General features: G+C 49.6%; 1 protein-coding gene and 1 long non-coding RNA gene across 5 annotated transcripts; one reads left to right on the top strand and one right to left on the bottom strand.

The window, feature by feature from the left end:
• Window positions 1-2,417, bottom strand: LOC129631416 (uncharacterized). The gene is made up of 2 exons (XR_008704031.1): window positions 2,259-2,417; window positions 1-570 (listed from the first exon to the last, which is right to left on the bottom strand). It is a non-coding gene; the product is annotated as an uncharacterized LOC129631416 (long non-coding RNA).
• Window positions 2,418-2,504: 87 nt separating this feature from the next.
• SH3BP5L (SH3 binding domain protein 5 like) lies at window positions 2,505-16,420 on the top strand. 4 transcript variants are annotated; one of them, XM_055552370.1, is made up of 7 exons: window positions 2,505-2,624; window positions 3,066-3,676; window positions 9,982-10,044; window positions 10,214-10,342; window positions 11,862-12,023; window positions 13,836-14,009; window positions 14,533-16,420. In XM_055552370.1, exons 2-7 carry the CDS (start codon window positions 3,494-3,496, stop codon window positions 14,977-14,979), a joined length of 1,158 nt encoding a protein of 385 aa, XP_055408345.1. In that variant the 5' UTR covers window positions 2,505-2,624; window positions 3,066-3,493; the 3' UTR covers window positions 14,980-16,420. The 4 variants fall into 4 exon arrangements, with proteins under 4 accessions (XP_055408345.1, XP_055408361.1, XP_055408354.1 ...); XM_055552386.1 differs by having other exon boundaries at window positions 2,541-2,614; XM_055552379.1 differs by having other exon boundaries at window positions 2,623-2,759.
• Window positions 16,421-18,168: the final 1,748 nt, after the last annotated feature.

The following is an 18,168-nucleotide window of genomic DNA, read 5'->3' as shown; positions in this document are numbered from 1 at the left end:
TTAGGTTGAATATCACCAATTTATTAAATGACACCACAGACTATAAGCTACATACAAACAAACTCCTGGCGTAGCAGACACTCAGTAAACATACTATACAAAGGAATTAACCAATAGGTCAGAGAAAAAGAGGAAACTCAGGACAAGGTGACTCAGAAGCTCAAGAAGGATGAAAGAGAAGTAACAACCCATTGTCAGACATCAGTCACTTGGTTATACTCAGAGCTTATCCCTGATATTTCTGTGGCAGGAGCAGAAGTCAGACTACAGAAGTAAACAAGAGATGAGGAAATAGAGATGAGACAAATGAGAGTGGAGACTGAGAGACATTTGTTTTGTTATAGACAGAGGTTCACTACCTGTCTGGAAAAGATTACATAGGGAAGGCATGCTCTAAAACTGTGCTGTCCAATAATGGAATCAATAGCTACACATAGCTATCTAAATTAAACTTAAAAATGCGCTTACTTAATAATACTAGGTCCATTTCAAATGCTCAGTGGCTTACATATGGCACAGAGCTGATATAAACATTTCCATCACTGCAGGTAGGTCTATTGGATAGTGCTGCTGTAAAAAAAAAAAAAAAAAATTAACTCATAATGTTTATACCAGCCTCAATAAAACAAGCCAGTGCACAGCACTCCCTAACCTCTTCCCACCTGAAACATTATCCAAACCTAGCAGAAACACTTCTGCGGATTACACTACAATCCATACATGATGAGGGGCTTCCCAGGTGGCACTAATGGTAAAGAACCTGCCTGCCAAAGTAGGAGACGAGACACTGGTTCCATACCTGGGTTGGGAAGATCCTCTGGAGGGCATGACAACCCACTCCAGTATTCTTGCCTGGAGAATTCCACTGACTGAGGAGCCTGGTGTGCTATGGTCCATAGGGTAGCAAAGAGTCAGAGGTGATTTACCAACCACGTATACATGATGATATATCACTCTTGCTCCCGGTGAGTGAGAGTTAACTCAAGGGTAGGCCAGTGGAGACATCAGGGAGGCAACTGAACTTCAGGATGTTATCTAGGGGCAGTCTGGGTACTATGTGTGTTCAAGGTGTTTTCCCACCAAACGCAAGAGATATATGACAACTTGAAACTCATAACTGCTAAGGAATGAACACACAGGGAAAAGAAGTTGTGGGACAAGATATAAAGATTATAGATATTATAGCAGTGCTGAATAGTAAAGGTTCAGAAAATTCAGGATAGCACACACAGAAGATGGTAGGTAAAACTGAATTATTACAGTGAAACTCCCGTTTTACAAAATTAAAGAAACTAGCAGACAATTAATAATTCCTGATTTCTATATGTAATTTTCATGGTTTTTGTATGATAACAAAAACAAAAAGGAGTATGATATGAGACATTATTATCTATCAGATTTATCTACTTAGAATTGCTACTTAGGGTCTCGCTGATTCACCGGAGAAAAGTCAATTCTGGAATTTAAAAAATAATATTTCCAATTTGGGGGGAAGAAAATAACTTAAAAATATATTTGGGTCTACTTAAAAAAAATTTTTTTTTTAACATGGTTATTCATGGGGTGAGGGGATGGAGGGAGGGGTGCACAAGGGAGAAGGAAAATTCAGCCCATTTGATTTCTTCACCTCAGAGGAAGTTAAGTCTTTAGTAAAAGTAAACCTTCCAATCTGAAGCCTTCGTTTCAGGTCTCTCCTGGTGACACTGGGAAGTGGTGACTTTAGGTCAGGTCCTTTCATTGATACACAAAACCATGTAACAAACTCCTCTTCCTCGTGGGCTTTTGAACAGAGTGCACGAGAGCATTGAATTCAGATAACTAAACTTCTAATCAGTGCTCACAGATTAATCGGCGATACCACTGCAACGATGTTCAGCGGGACAGAGCCTGGCTCGGGGAGGTGATGGCGAAGTGCAGCGCCGGAGCCATGGGGAGGACGCCGGCAAGAGAGATTTACGTATCAGAGCTGCCATTTAGACTTTGTTACTAACTAAGGGAACCACTGACTTCACTTGAATAAGGGGAGTCATTTCTGAAAAAACAACCCCTCTTCCCCGGAGCGCAGTCCGCCAAAGCCGGACTCCCAACAGACAAGTACCACCGCCGCCGGATGCCCACAAGCCCAGTTCCGACTTCCTGGGCGAGGCCGGAAACGGTTTTGGGTGTAGCCAGAACCTGGCGCCGTAAAGCAAGATGGCAGCACTCTTTTTGAGGCAATTGTCTACTCTCCGTTTTATTTCCAACCTTTCCCTACTCACCAGGGTCTCTCGACTTTCATTATCCTCCGTAGTTTTTCTCGGCACAACCCTCCCATATTTAAGTTTCATTTATCAGTGGTAGAGGATGGGCTGGAGGCAATGTAAGGTGAGAGTCAGAGCTGTGAGACACCATTTTGTACGGAAACCGAAGGCCAGGCGGAGATGAGCGTTGAGGAATCCAGACGTGACCTGGATAGCAGGAGAGCGTGAGAGGGAGGGGCGAAAGGGAAGAAGGGCGGTTTTTTACAGGATGATGTATTTCCGCTTCCTTTCGGCCTCGTTGTATTTGGTTGGACCAGCTTGTTGCGGGGAGGGCGGGGGAAGATTGTTTGCAGCGGAGATCCGCGCACGGGAAGGTAAACTGAGGTAAAGTCGAACAGAGGGCGGGCTTTGCGCCTAGCCGTGTAGGAGGCTTGCGGCCAGGGTCCTTGTGATTTAGGAAGAGCGGGGGTTGGAGATGCGAGGCTCGGGTTGTCCGCAGAATTGGAGAGAGAAGAGGAGGTGGGGTGGGGCTGGGGGTTAAAAGGTGATTTGCAAAGCCAGACTGGGGTGGAATGACGCGGGCTGGGGAAGGGTTGGGGGAAATGATCGAGAGGATTAGGATGCGGAGGGAAGTCTGGAAGGCGCTGGTGGGGGAGGGGCTTAGGCCAGAGATGCTGGGACGCGGGAAAGAAGTTGAGGGGGTTGGTCGGAATGTGGAGGTGTGGGAGCAAGGTAGTAAAGTCCTTGGGAGGCTGAGGGGTGGAAAGAGGCTGGTAGCTGACGTTCGAATGCTGACCATGTACTTGGCCATTGTTTCCCCTGCAGCTCCTCAGAGACTCTTAGCCAGCAGCCTCTGCTCAGGCCCAGCCTTCTCTCTCCAGTTGCCACCACAGCCTGGAGGCGCCTGCCTCCGCCCTCCCGAATGGTGCTCCTCCTCGCAGGCCTCGGCCCAGGATCCAGGCCCCCTTTGCCCCCCGCCTCGGAGCTATTGCTCCGGGTCTCTCCTGGTGGCCTCCCTGTGACGGGCAGGGAAGGACTTTTGCATATACAAAGCTATAGCTCTTGGGACCCCGCCGGCCGCTTGAATCTCGGCCTCTAACCGAGTCTGAGGTTCTTCCTGTGCCCTCGTTTTCCACCCTCTGAGAAGAGAATCCCTTCTTGCCACCCAGAGCCCAAGAAGCCCCAAGCTGGGGCCCTGGTCCCAGCATGTCAGTCCTCTTTTATGCTTAGGGCTGTGCCTTCTCCCTGCCAGTATGGCTGAACTCAGGCAGATTCCAGGGGGGCGGGAGACCCCACAGGGGGAGCTTCGGCCTGAGGTTGTAGAGGATGAAGTCCCTCGGAGCCCAGTTGCAGAGGAGCCTGGAGGAGGTGGAAGCAACAGCAGTGAAGCCAAATTGTCCCCAAGAGAAGAAGAAGAACTGGATCCTAGAATACAGGTGGGAAACGTATAATATCATATATGAAACGAGTCGCCAGTCCAGGTTCGATGCACGATACTGGATGCTTGGGGCTGGTGCATTGGGAAGACCCAGAGGGATGGTATGGGGAGGGAGGAGGGAGGAGGGTTCAGGATGGGGAACACATGTATACCTGTGGCGGATTCATTTTGATATATGGCAAAACCAATACAATATTGTAAAGTTAAAAAATAAAAAAAAAAGAATACAGGTAAGAAGACTGAGTTGGGGGAGGATAGGGAAATTAGTTTCTAGCTTTTCTGAAGAACTGTCAGATAAATGAGGAGTTAGACTTACTGTTTTCCCAGTGCACTGGGGCAGGAAAGGATTGTCAACAAATCATTGCAGTGTACCGTCACAAGTGCTAAAAGAGTTGTGTACGGTGGGAGCACAGAGAGAGGCTGGGCCTGAATGCCTGGGATGTGTTGCTTTTGGCTTTACTGATAAATTGGGCAGCAGGTGTAGGAAGCACACTTTAGGTCAGAAGAAAGTAGAACTGTTGTTTCTTTTCCAAATATGCCAAGGGGCTGTTGACTCAGAGATGCAGCGTGAATGGGATGTGAAAGAAGATGGCTTTGAGATTGGAGGCAATTTTGAATCGTTTCCCCTCTCCTGCTTTCTTATCAGTGCCTCCCAGGGACATTCTTATTTGTGAAAGTTGAGATTTTTCATGTCCTATAAAGGTGGCACCAGGCTTAGACCTGTAAGGAAATCTGATGTATGCAGAGAGTTATATCAGGTACAGTCAATCCTTCATAACACAGATTTCTTGCTTTGAGGATGCTGGGTCAATCAAACGAGTGGAAGGGCTGATCTGTTGCCTTGGGGCATTTACTCGTTGGTAGAGGGGCAGAACTTTGTGAAGGAGGCAGTGGAGGAGGAGGAGGACAGGCAACACACGTGGTAGATGTGTGACTGACTGAGGCTGGATTGTGGTGTTTATGGACAGTGGCAGGGAAGAGTTCCCTGGAGAAGCTGTTTAGGCAGGTGAGAGCCAGGGTGCTCTTGTATGTTTGGGGCCTGAGTCTGCTGTTTGGTATGGTAGCATCCCCCAGATTCTGATGTGGCAGTGATTCACACCTCTGCAGGTGAGCAAGAGCCTCCCAGTGCTCTCATTCCTGGGCTTCTCTGTCAACAGACCTTTATTAGGTTACTTTAGTGAGTCAGGAAGGTTTCAAAGCTAGTCCTAGCATCCTTCCTTCTTTCTCTTGGTGGAGTTTCCTGGGACATGTGTGGGGAAACTGTCTGTGCTGATAGTGTAGCAGTGGTGAGCCATTTGTTTACTGGCATGAGTCAGTAATTTATTTCTGCTCTGTTTCATGGCATTGCATTGAAAACAACTCAATTTCTCCTGCTAGTTCTATATAGATTTATTGTCCACCTAGGAAACAAGTCGTAGTGAAAAAAGCCTTGGGCTGAGATTCAAGCATCCTCTAGCCCTATGATTTGTGATTTTCATGTAAGTTACATAACCTTTTTGAGCCTCCTTTTCTTCATTTGTAAGATGAAAGCTTGGTCTAGCTTATTTGCACAGCTCTTTGCCGCTCTGCTCTGACCCTGTCCCGTGATTCTTTTCTTTCACAAACTCTCTTGCCTATCTTTGATGAAAGTTTGTAGGTCTTGCTTTGAGAAAGAGATCTCTGTTTGTCAGGGAGGAGGGCCTGTTGATATTCTTCATATTCCCCTTTGCATCATTCCTTGCTCAACTGCAGAGGAGAATAAGTTGTGGTTTCTTTGCTCAGTCGCTTCTGCTCCTGTGTATTTTTCCATTGCCTACACAGGCAAAGGTGGTGGTGTTAAAGGGCAACTTTCATGCTGCACTGTCCAATAACGTAGCCACTAGCTGCATGTGGATTCTTAAATTCAGTTAAGAATCAATAAAAAAAAATTGCAGTTTCTCAGGTGTTGCTGGCAGGGCAGATGTAGAACATTTCCATCATCATCGACAGTTGTATTGGGTGAACTTTGTGAGGGTCAGAGAATACTGAGCGAGAGTAAGATTCACCTTGCCTAGAGTGAGCTTGCAGTGTTAATGAAGCAAGAGGGACAGGAGGACCCTAGTCTCTGTTGCTAAACCAGGAGGCACGTTGTGGAATGTTGTAGGTTATGTAGGGAGGCAAGGTCTTATTGTAGAGGCCTCCCTCGCTGATGAGACTGGTCTAGTGCTCTGGCCTCAGCAGAGATGCAGCATCTTCTTGCTGTGTGGGAGAGGCAGCTTGATGTAAGGAGCGCCTTTCATGGTGAAGGCTGGTGGCCTTCAGATCTGGGTTTGGGCTCTTCTAGATGAGAAAGACATTGGGTATGTGTCTTTCGAGTTTCTTTGTAGTGTTGACAGTCTGCAAGATCATGTTATCCTGATCCTATGTTTTAGCACTTTAAATAGATTGGTGCGTTCAGTGGTTCTCTACCCACAAATCCATCAGTACCTACCAGGGAAGTTTAGAAACACTCGTTCCTGAGCTTCGGCCAGACGTGTACATTCCCCTCTTGTCTGGGGTGAGAAGTTATGACTGGTGGCCTGGGCGAATCCACGGATCCAAGGATAGCCCAAAGATGGAGACCTTATTCAGGTATTTTCTGGAATTCTCAGAAATGGTCCCTTAGGGCTAGGCTCTTTGTGGTGTGGGGAATGGGGATTCTTGGCAAACAGACAGCTTGTTCCTTCTTGTCAGGAAGTTGTCTAGAATCCTCTGGAAGTTGGAGGGAAACCAGGTGGTTGCCAGCTGTAGGCCTACCTGAAGTGTGCTGCATTCCCAGGGAAGTCCACTGGATGTCTCTCTGTGCCTTGGCCTCAGCACACTTTTTCTGAGGCATCCAGGCTGGGCCTTAGCTTTCTGAGAGGCAGGATCCCAGTGGCAGGAAGGAATAGAGGAGGGTAGTACTGGGATGGGCCTGGGTCTTCTCTCCTATGACCTAAGTAGATGCTTTCATTCACCTCCTCCTCCTCAGAGTGACTTTGCAATCTCTGGATTGTCTGAAATGTTTAGTTTAGCTTGCTCTGGAGGTCATTTTTACTTTATTTCCAAGTCTTAAGGTCCTGTATCACCCTAATCCTCCTGACTGACTGTGGATTTGGGTTTTTTTTTTTTTTTTAAATCAAGAAATATCAATATTCGATTTAGGATATTTTATAAATTTCGGGTGTACAACACAGTTTATAAGATTATACTTCATTTTGGGCTTGAGTGTTTTAATGGCTTGCACAAGTTGGGGAAGAGCATCTGTCTCCTAACTGCCTTTGATTGAGTGGCCTGGCGTCCTGGGCATCAGCCTGGTGTGCTCCGGGAAGGTCACCCTCCCTGCGGGCTGCAGGCTCACTGATGGATGGTGAATGCTGACTCAGACTTCATCCTCCTCGAATTCGATTTCAGTCAGGTGCCAGGAGTCCCTGGTGCAGCAGGCCAAATGGAATGTGTTGCCAGTGGCCCAAAGCAGAGCCCTGGGTGCTTGTTGGCTTCTTGCTGTGCTTTGTCCTGGGTCTGCTTCAGCCTGGCTACCCCCATCCCCTAACCCTTTGCCCTCCAGCCTGCTCTCTCCCCAGTCTTCTTGTCCTGTTAGAGCCTTGTGACTCTGAGGAGCAGACCTCAGAGTCAATAGGAAGCCTTTTTAAATTGCTGGAGGTGCTTCGTGGGTACACGTTTCGATATACAAAGACATACATGCCTGCTTCTGTAGACCAAGAATCAAAGTCTTTCGTTTTCTTTTCAGTGATGATGACTTGCCATTCACTCCTCTGATGATCTTATCAGGGTCTGGGAGTGGTTTGGGCTGTGGAACCAAACGGGATCCTGTCTTAGACCTTGGTTCGCTCAGAGGAACATTACAGGGTGCCTTTTACTAACCTCTTTCTCCTCTGCCCCCAAATTATTATTATCTTACCAAGACTGTAGGTTTTCTTAGGTGGTGGTACTCCTGTCTTTGAGGCATCCATCTAAGGACATCATTAGTCCTAGGAATGTAATCAATAGTAGCAGGAAAGCCAGATCATAGGTCAGGTCCTGGGTCCTAACTCCATCCCTGATTCCCTGCCCCATTGTTTCTTGTCTATCAAATGTGAATGGGTTGAGATAGAGAATATTCCAGTGGGAACTGCTGAAAGGACTGGTCACCTCCTCCCTTAGATTATCTGAAACTCCCTGTGGGCCAAGTTTAGCCACAGAAAGCAGAGCCCAAAGAGGGCCTGGTTCCTCTCACCCAGACAGGAATTGTCTTTTCTGACAGTTTCTTTGTGGTGATCTCATTAGCCGAAGGGGACATCCCTGTCAGGAAGGCACTGTGAAACTCAAAGCTGTGTGCATGTAGGGTGGTGTTGGCACTGCCCCAGGCTTCCTCCGGGGTCCTCTGAGCCATGCCGGCGGCCTCTTTTCCACAGTGGCCAGTTGTTACCTTATGAGTATTGAGTTGTGTGACTAATCAGTGGATCTTGTGCACTTCTAGCTCTACCCAGACCAGTACAGGAGCTACATCCAACTATTCACGTTAAGGTGTGCTCTAAGGTCAGATGCATGTGGATTTCAAAGCCATGGTTTAAAAAAAAAGTTACAATATTGGTAGTTACTATTTTATGTTGATAACAGACTGAAACTGTGTTATTATTTTAGATATATTGAATTAAATGAAATGTACTGTTAAAATTTTATTTTGGTGGTTTTCTTTCTTTTACAAATGTGGCTTTTATAAAACTAAAAATTCCGGATAAGGCTCACATTATATTTCTGTCAGATATCTCTGTTCTGAAAAGTTTAGAGACAAGTTTGTGGTCCTCTCTGAGGCAGAGTCTACATTGTTGTAAGTATGCGTATTTTCATATCATTGTTCCTGGTTTTGTTGTATGTTTCCTCCTTTGTGTTCTATCTTACTCTGTAATTAGAGCACATAACTTGATTGCTTGCATTCTTACTTGCTGACTCAAATCTTTTAGAGCTTGAGGTGAGGTACAGAAATAAAAGGACTAAAGGGAGATCACACAATGGGCTTTTGAAAGGGCCAAATGAAGTGTGCAGGAGCAGTGATGGCAGCGTTCCTCACCTCTAGGTGCAGGTGGAGTGCAGGGCATGGCCACGGGCAGCAGGCAGACAGCAGGCGGGCTACTGCTGGCCTGCCCAGGGCCTGGAGGAGGAAGCTGTAGCTGAGCACCAGGCATCTCTCTAGGCACTGCTCCTCCTCGGGAGTGTCATTGGCTCCCTGGGCCCCAGGAACTTGACCAAGGGGAGGGGAGGATACTCAAGGCCAGCACCCTCCCTGCCACTGAAATGCACGGGTGGTTTTTGCTTCTTTTGCCAGCGCTTGGGGCCAGTGAGGAGTTCAGGCCAGTGTGTCTGGTGAACTTCTTCCTGAGGCTGTCCCTCCTTGCCATAGGCTCTACTATGTGGGGACCTGGGGTCCTGTCACCACCGCCCAAGCAGTTAGAGGTCTCTTGAACCATGTGTTCTTCCCTGATCTTGACCTTAATTGTTCACGAAGTCCTAATGATTTTTGCATCCCGGATTTCCCAGGGATCTGCCCTTTCCTTTCCCACCTGGAGTACTACAGACGGCCTCTACTTTTGTGTCTCTGGCCCCTCCAAGCTTTCCCTACATTGCCCAAGTCTGCCTTCCTAAACCACTGGGGGCATCAAGCTCTGAGGGGTTGCCCCTGCCATTGGGAGAAGTCCGAGTATCCTGTCCCTGTGCCCCAGCCTCTCTGGCTTCTCTCCTGACAACCTGCCTGCCCTGGTCACCTGCTCTCCTGTTGATTCCCAGCCCTTATCATGCCCTCCTCTCCTGTGGCTCCTCACATGACCAAGGGCCTGTTGCTTACTATTGGGCTGTGAGCTGCTGCTGCTTTGTGCTCTAAATTCTAGGTTTCATGGTGCTGAGTGTATAAGTGTGTAGTAAAAATATGCTGGGTGAGTAGGGCCCAGGGGTTTCTCCTTGCCTGGGACAGAGACCATTAGCTCTGAGGAGACTCCTGGCTGGAGTACGAGGAGGAGGTGGTGGTGCAGCCTGATGGCCGCAGACTTGTTGCCACTGTGTTGTGTGTGTAGGAGTTTTCCATACTGAACCTCAGTTCTCTTGTCCTTAAAATGGGGATTTACTGCATGATATAGAGGTGGAATTGTGAGGATTACAAGAGGCAGTATGTTAGTAGATCTCTGACAAGAAGGCATTTGACAGTGACCTGTTCCATTTCTTCCCTTCCCTACTTAGCTGGGCTTTCCCTCTGTACCCATGTTCCTGCCCTGCCTGGTTCATCTGAGGCTGCTTTCCTCCGTTGCTCTAACTTTCTGCCTCTCTCTGTGGCAGGAGGAGCTGGAGCATCTGAACCAGGCCAGTGAGGAAATCAACCAAGTGGAGTTGCAGCTGGATGTGAGTGATGCTCCTTTTCCTCACACTCTTGGGCTGGTTCCAGAGGTGCTTTCATCATTTTCTGTCCTCTTTCAGTACAGTGGCAGGGGAAGGGGCATGTATGAAAAACGAGAGGGGTTAGGACCCACGCACACGCCTCCCTCTGCCCATGTCTCTATCCTTTTGCCAGGAGGCCAGGACCACCTACCGGAGGATCCTGCAGGAGTCAGCAAGGAAGCTCAACACGCAGGGCTCCCACTTAGGGAGCTGCATCGAGAAGGCCCGGCCCTACTATGAAGCTCGGCGGCTGGCTAAGGAGGTGCGGCCAGCTGACCCCACATTCTGGGTTGGGGGCTGCATGCAGAGCCTGGCCCTGAAGTCTCCTGTCTCTGTATGGGGTGTGAGACAGAGCACCTTCTAGTTATCTTTTCCTCTTGTATCCCCTTTGGTTCATGCTCTCTTTGCTTGCTTCTACACTCATTTACCCCATTTCCTTCTTTTTAAATTTTTCTTTATATAAATAATATGGGGTCACCATTGGAAGGCTGTAAGTATAACTTGTAACTATAAAACAAGATAAGAGAACCAGAATCTCCCCAGATCCAACCACATGCATGTTTTGTGATTTTTGTACCTGAAAGTTGTTTTAGTCAAGTGTGGTAAGGTGACAGGCACAGAGACAGCTGCCTTAAAAAAGTTTATTATTTAGTTCCTAAGAGAATAGAGCCTGTCAGATTATTCGGGACTACATGGGGAAGCACCTGAATGGGTGAGGAGGCAGAAAATGTGAGGGGAAAGCTTATCTCAGAGCTTTTATTGTAGAGCCTTTATTGTTGTTTTCACGGGAAGGAGTGGGTAAGACGGGGTAGGCAGCTTTGAGCAAATTTAGGATTGGCCAGTTTGAATAACAGAGGCAGGCTCTGGACTATGGGGAAGGTCTCTAGTTTTCTGGTACCTAGCCTTTCAGTGATTTAGAGCAGGGGAAATACTGGCTTAAGAGAGTTAGATAAAGGAGGCGATGGGCTTCAGATTGGTGGATTTGCATATAAAAAGTGTTCTCACAGAGTAGTTCACTGTCTCTCGAAGTTAGGCAGCCCTAGGAGGGCCAGCAAGGCCTCCAAGATATCAAAACACCATGAAACATAGAAAATAAAAATGCAATTAATACAGCACAGATAATCTGTAAAAAAATTAAAAAAAAAAACCCATATATCCTGCCAAAATGGGATCACACATGTACTGTTTTTATCTCTCTATTTTTTGAGGACATGATTCCATGCCAAGAATTACCCATCCATGCCATTGCTTTTAGGAACTTAAGATTTTCTTATGTTAGATGTACTATTATTTGTTTAACCAGTTTCCTGTAACTGAAAACTTAGGTTTGTTTCTAGTATTTTGTTTGGTAACTATGGTTATGATGAATATCTCCAAGCAGTTGTCTGGTTATTTCATTGAGCTTATCTGCTGGACTGGAGCTGATGGTTTCAACCATCAATTAACCACCTTCCAACTAAAAGGTGTGGATTTTTCTTTGTTCTTCCTAGGGCAAAAGACCAGCAGCCTTGGAGAGTGCTGGATTTTATATGCTTTGCCCTCCACTGGCAGTATCCTTCTATTTCTACATATATTTCTTCTCTTAGCTTACCCTTGGAACATATTCTTTGTAGAATTTTTGCTTCCTCAGCACTTATCCTTAGTGCAGTTTGGGAGGTGAAGCCAGCATTACAGTGGGCCTTTTTCCTTCTCTTGTCCTTGCCCAGGGAGGATCTCCATGGGCAGCCAGGGGTTCTTTGCAGCTCAGTCTCCTGATGGTCCTTCCCCACGCCCCCTCCCAGGCCCAGCAGGAGACACAGAAGGCAGCACTGCGGTATGAGCGGGCTGTGAGCATGCACAACGCTGCCCGGGAGATGGTGTTTGTGGCTGAGCAGGGCGTCATGGCTGACAAGAACCGGCTGGACCCCACATGGCAGGAGATGCTCAACCACGCCACCTGCAAGGTGAGCCAGGCAGTGCCGCTGGTCCCTTCTGCCAGTTCTGGTACTTCGTTTGCTCTCCCTGAATCCTGTCACCTTCCTCACTCCTTTCTGTCTCTCTCCTGCTCCTGCCTTCCCTCAGTTTTGCTTCTGTTTTAGGAAAAGTCTGGTCCTAGCTCTCTGCCCTGTGTGGCCTCCTGTGTGTCCCATATATACTTCCTTTTGACTTAGAAGGTCCTTCTTGGCTCTTCTTGAATCTTTGCCTCCAGATGTGGGAGAGACTCAAGTAGTTCATTCCTGAATGCTCTGGATTCAACTCTCCTTTGTTATGTTTAGCTGTGACCCTTTGTTTCTATTTTCTGAATATTCTTCCTTTCTTGCTTTTAAGCTCTGCCAGCGTACCTTGGTTTTCAAAGTATAATTTGTGTATTATTTCCAGTCTTTCCTATGGGGATTCCTTTGTGGCTCAGGTGGTAAAGAATCCACCCACAATGTGGGAGACCTGGGTTCGATATCTGGGTTGGGAAGATCCTCTGGAAAAGGGAAGGGCTACCCACTCCAGTATTCTGGCCTGGAGTCGGATGTGACTGAGAGACTTTCGCTTTGCTTCTGTGGGGGTTGGGGAGTGGGAGGATCCCTGGCATCAGCTCTAGTCTCCCACCTTCACCTTGTAAAGAACAAGTGTCTTAGTCCATTGGCTTTACTACAAAATAACAGACTGGGTGGCTTAAACATCAAAAGTTTATATTCTGGAGGCTAGGACATCTCTAGATCAAGGCACGGGCAGATTTGGTGTTTGCTGAGGGCCTGCTTCTTGCTTCCCATATGGCCAGCTGTCTTCAGTATTTTATTACATGGCTGAAGGACCTGGGGAGCTCTCTGAAGCCTGTTTTATAAGGCAGATAATTTCATTCGTGAGGGCTCCCTGCTCTTGAGCTAATCACTTCTTAGAGGGCCCACATTAAGGTTAGGATTTCAACACAAGAATTTTTTTTGTGGGGCCTGGGTTGGGGGTGGGTGGGTGGGGGGGTACTTCTCTGATGGTTAAGACTTCACCTTCTAGTGCAGAAGGTGTGGGTTTGATCCCTGGTGGGGGGAGCTAAGATCCCACATGGCTGGTAGCCAAAAAAAACCAAAAGATAAAACAATGTAACAAATTCAATAAAGACTTTAAATATGGTCCACATTGAAAAAAAAAAACACCTGAAAAAAAAAGTTTGAGGGGACACATTCATTTATTCTGTAGGAGTAAGTGTCAGCTCCTGGGGAGTGGTCATTTCTTAAGCTTTTTTGTGTGCCCCTTAGTCTAGGCCCATGGGTCACATGAGAGCAGGAGTTCCACTTCTCTGGAACTCACACAGCGCTGGGGGAGGGGTTGCTGAAGCTGTGTGTGTGTGAGGTCGACTCCTTGGTCTTGGTGGATGCAATGGCTGGAGCCCTTGCCTGTTAGCTGCTTGGACATGGAAACCTGGAGAACCCAGTGCAGAGCTGTGGCTCTCCCAGTGAGGTTCCTCCCTCCCCTCAACCCCCAAGGGTGAGCTCTGAGGACCACGATGTGGCAGATGTGTCACAGATGGATGGACATTTCCTGCATGCTTGTGAGTGGGCTAAGGACCTCAGCACTTCCTGGCAGCAACACAGCTGAGAGGTGGCGGGTGGTGCAGGTAACAACAGGCAGGCGCGAGGACCCACGGTTCTCTTGTGCCTTGGGAGCTCAGTGCCCTCTCCGGGCTCTGTAGACAGTTTACCATTTGGAGTGACAGACTGGGCAGGCTATGGGGGCAGGAGTGTGGGTCCGTGTTCAGTGGTGTGTGTGCTTCGCCCCACCTGGCCCAGGTGAACGAGGCAGAGGAAGAGCGGCTTCGTGGTGAGCGGGAGCACCAGCGCGTGACACGGCTGTGCCAGCAGGCCGAGGCTCGGGTTCAGGCCCTGCAGAAGACCCTCCGCCGCGCCATTGGCAAGAGCCGGCCCTACTTTGAGCTCAAGGCCCAGTTCAGCCAGATCCTGGAGGTAGCTGAGTGTGGGGGGAGGGGCGGAGGATGGGAGGGGGCAGGCATAGAAAGGGAGGGCCGGTAGAGGGGACACCAGTCTGTTTCTCTGGGCCATCCACCAGGCCGGTGTAGTGGGGCAGGTATGCTCAGAATGACTCCACAGGAATGGGAGGTGGGGGTGGGGAATGGATGCTGACAGAGAAGCGACGTAAAGGAGAAGTGAGAACTGGGGGAAACCAGAGAGAAAGGGGAGAGGAATTGGCCAGATAGGGAATGGGAGCAGTGGGTGGGAATGAAGACCTGGGAGAAAGACCCTGGAATGCCAGGTAGGACCAGGGCAAGTTGCTGGGGATGGAGGATCCCAGGAAGAAGAGTGGAGAGGGGCTGTGTAGCCTTGGTTCCGCACTGCAGATTAGTGGTTGGGGATGAGCAGAGCCAAGATTGGAGAAGGGACATCTCAGTGGATCTGAGAGGACTTGGTAGCTCCAGGGGCCTCAGACAGTTGCCCAAAGGGTCACCTGACTCTGACCCTCCCCCTGCAGGAGCACAAGGCCAAGGTGACAGAGCTGGAGCAGCAGGTGGCCCAGGCCAAGACCCGTTACTCAGTCGCCCTGCGCAACCTGGAGCAGATCAGCGAGCAGATTCATGCGCGGCGCCGCGGCCAGCCTGCTCATACCCCGGGCCAGAGGCGCTCCTCTCCAGTAGGGGCGGAGGCAGGGCCTGATGGGGGCGAGGATGCGGACAGCGGAATCATCGAGGGGGCGGAGGGTGGAGGGCTGGAGGAAGGCGTCAGCCTGGGGCCTGGTGCTGCCCCGGACACCGATACGCTGAGCCTGCTGAGCCTGCGCACTGTGGCTTCGGACCTGCAGAAGTGTGATTCCGTGGAGCACCTGCGGGGTCTCTCGGACCACACCAGTCTAGATGGCCAGGAGCTAGGTCCCCGGAGTGGGGGTCGTGGAGGTCGCCACCAGCGCAGTATCAGCCTGTAGCCCGGTACTCAGGGTGGCTGATGCATTCATACCACCACTGGCCCAAGGAGGGCCCTGCAGGTTCCTAGCTCCCTCTCCTCGGGTCCTTGCTTCCCTCAGAGAGGTCAGTTTGGCTGTGTCTTGAGTCTGTTGTATATGTCCTGGCTTTCTCACCTTGCCCTGCCCCCCACAGGTGGCAGCTCTCTTTGCCTTACCCTTTCAGAAGGCTTGTCTTTGGCTCTGACATCTCCTTTCCCCGTGTTGGTCCTTCACAGTCTGTCTGTCTGCTGCCCTCTTTCTGACTTCTGTCTGGTTTTTCCCCTCAGGGAAGTTTGTCTGGGCGGCACAGGGAAACCATCAGAGAAGATGGGCACTGGATCTGGGTCCCAGCATCTTGGTTCCCCCAGCTTGAGTGAATGGATGGGTCCCCCTCCCACCTACTCATCTCCCAGGTGGTTCCTGGGATGTTGCGGAACCCTCCAGCAGCCCAGCAGCCCATCCTCTGTCCCAGCCTGCTCATGGGTAACACGTAAGAAGTGCTGCGGGACTGTGTGCCTCTGGAAGACACCACCCATCCCTTTAGTGCTCCCTCCTCATGACCGAAGCCACCTGTGCCTCAAAGCAGGACTTGAGGGATACTGGTGTCAGGGAAGGTGAAGGCCAATCCCACTGTCAACCAACACTACCAACTCCAAACAGGCTCCCGTGTGCATTGTGTTTCCCAGCTGGGCTGTGTCCAACATTGCCAAGGTGCTAGTGGGTCCGTGTTGGGGGGTGGAGATGTAGTGAGGTTCTGATGGCTGAAGCTCTTCCCATTTCTGCTGTGGAGTTAGGTCTGTTTACTTTTTCTGGGTAGAGGATGCTGAACCAAATCTCGGCATTCTTCTGTCGGGTGGAGTTAGGGAATTTGGTGCTCAATTGCTCTCCCTCACTCTTCCCGAAACCAAACCATACCTAGTCCAGAATCCCTTGGGGGATGCTCAGGTTTGGCTGCAGAGCCTCTGCTGATACAGGGCAGGGTTGGCCTGCAGTGAGGGAACCCACCCTCGATAGGGAGCAGTTTCAGGTGTCTGATGGCACTCCCATGCTGTGTGGGGGAAAGGCAGGGAAGCTACACTGGATCTGGGTGCCTTGGGGAACCGATCCTCCTGTCCCACCCCAGGAGGGCTGAGAGCTGGACTCTGGACAGGAGAATTTGTGCCTAGGCCCGTGTGCTGCTGCCATCAACTAGGAGGGCGGGGGTGGGGTGGGGCAGGGCCTTCAAATAGAGGTTGTCTCTCTGTCCCAGGGTTAAAACAGTATGGTCATGATGAGAACTGCCAGGTTTGAGGTGGCCATGGGTGGAGGGAAGATGGAGGAGGACGTGGGCGTGCGTGCGTGTGTGCATGCATGTGCCTGTGTGTATGGGGGGAAAGGGTCTGCCCCTGATTTTATTTAAATAAAATAGTTTATGTAACAGTAATGTTTATTGTCCTTTTCAGGGGAGGGAAGAGGAGAAAGGGGTGAAGATGGAGAGAAGGGAGGAGCAGGGTGAAGCGAAGTGCATTTTGATGGAGTAGTCAGGGAAGATCTCTTGGGAGGTGAAGGATGAGGTGGATCAAACTTCCAGCCATGAGAGGAGGGAAGGTTTATGGCCACAGAGCTGGGGTGAATGCACACCAGGTCAGTGGTGTCTGGCAACACTCTCCCCCACCCCCCACAACCACCAATCTGCTAGCCGGGAAGGGCTCTCTGCAGGGTGGTGTGGGTGTGTCAGCCACTGATGGTGTAGATGAGATGATGGTGCCAATCCTGAACATGAGCATAAATGAAGGGGAGGGACAAGTAGGGTTGTGGCATTTAGCAAATATACAGAATGCCCCACTCCAGTACTCTTGCCTGGAAAATCCCACGGACGTAGGAGCCTGGTAGGCTGCAGTCCATGGGCTTGCTAAGAGTCGGACATGACTGAGCGACTTCACTTTCACTTTTCACTTTCATGCATTGGAGAAGGAAATGGCAACCCACTCCAGTGTTCTTGCCTGGAGAATCCCAGGGATGGGGGAGCCTGGTGGGCTGCTGTCTATGGGGTTGCACAGAGTCGGACACGATTGAAGCGACTTAGCAGTAGCAGCACAGGATGCCCAGTTAAACTTGAATTCCAGATAAAACAGTATTTTTGCCTCCCTGCAGTGTTTAGGACATACACATTGTCATTTGTCTGAAATTAAAATTTAACATAGGTAAAAGGTGACTCTCAAGTCAGGGCTTGACCTGTTGTGGGTCAGGAGGAGTTTGAGTACATTTGGACCGGCAGCCTGTGAAACGTCGAGTGGAATCAGGTTGGAGAAAAGACAAGAACTTCAAAAGCTGCGGAGGTGGAGTGAAGGCTTTCAACTGAGCCCTACCAGAAGTGAGCCTGCATTTATAGCCAGCTGAGCAGCAAGTCAACTGAGGGATGGAGAAGATGCTAACAGGGAGGAGGAAGGGGAGAGACTGGGAAATGGGTATCTTGACCTTTAAGGGGCAAGGTGAAGGCCAGCAGTTAAAGGGACAGGAGGGCAGAGGAGTGACCCTGGTGCTCTCAGATGGTAGATGGGCCATTAGGGGCCTCCATGTACCCTTTGATAAGATTGCCTTTCCTGACCTGACTTCTTAATTGAGAAATAAATGCGATAAGGTAGTTGGGTGCCAAACACTTGCTTTATCACTGGAAAAGCTGCTCTGAGTATATGGCCTGTGTCCTTGGCCAAGTGGGTCCAGGGTCATGCTTCCCTATGCAGTCTATGGCAGTGTGGGACCTGTAAGGCTCCTCATTCAAAGGAGCCCCCAAAAGAAGGGCTGGCCTTGCCTACCAGTTTTTCCGTGCAAGATCACCTACCAGATGAGGCAATAGTGGAAAGAACAGGAGGGTTAACGCTAATGGTTGAGCAGGGCAAACGTGCCCCCAGCCCTATTGTAACAGTAGTGGATTAAACTGTGTATCCCACGTACCAGGCATACGCACTGACCCATTTAGCACCACCACCACATTAAGGGGTAGACATCACCACTATTGCCTTTTCATAGATGAGAATATAGGCATAGGAGAGGTGCCCAGTCTGCCCTTAGCCTTATAGAAGGTAATGGAGGCAGGTGGACTCTAGAGCAGGGGTCCTCAATCCCTGGGCCATGGACCAGTACCTGTCTGTGGTCTGTTAGGAACCAGGCCACACAGCAGGAAGTGAGCAG

Source organism: Bubalus kerabau, chromosome 1 (assembly GCF_029407905.1).
Source record: "Bubalus kerabau isolate K-KA32 ecotype Philippines breed swamp buffalo chromosome 1, PCC_UOA_SB_1v2, whole genome shotgun sequence".
Lineage (NCBI taxonomy): Eukaryota > Metazoa > Chordata > Mammalia > Artiodactyla > Bovidae > Bubalus > Bubalus kerabau.
This window is presented reverse-complemented; position numbering and strand designations above follow the sequence as displayed.

Coding starts and splice junctions, on each gene's coding strand:
- SH3BP5L (XM_055552370.1), top strand. CDS start 3,494: ATGGCTGAACTCAGGCAGATTCCAGGGGGGCGGGAGACCCCACAGGGG. Junction 3,677..9,981: donor AACTGGATCCTAGAATACAG/GTGGGAAACGTA, acceptor TCTCTGTGGCAG/GAGGAGCTGGAGCATCTGAA. Junction 12,024..13,835: donor TCAACCACGCCACCTGCAAG/GTGAGCCAGGCA, acceptor CACCTGGCCCAG/GTGAACGAGGCAGAGGAAGA.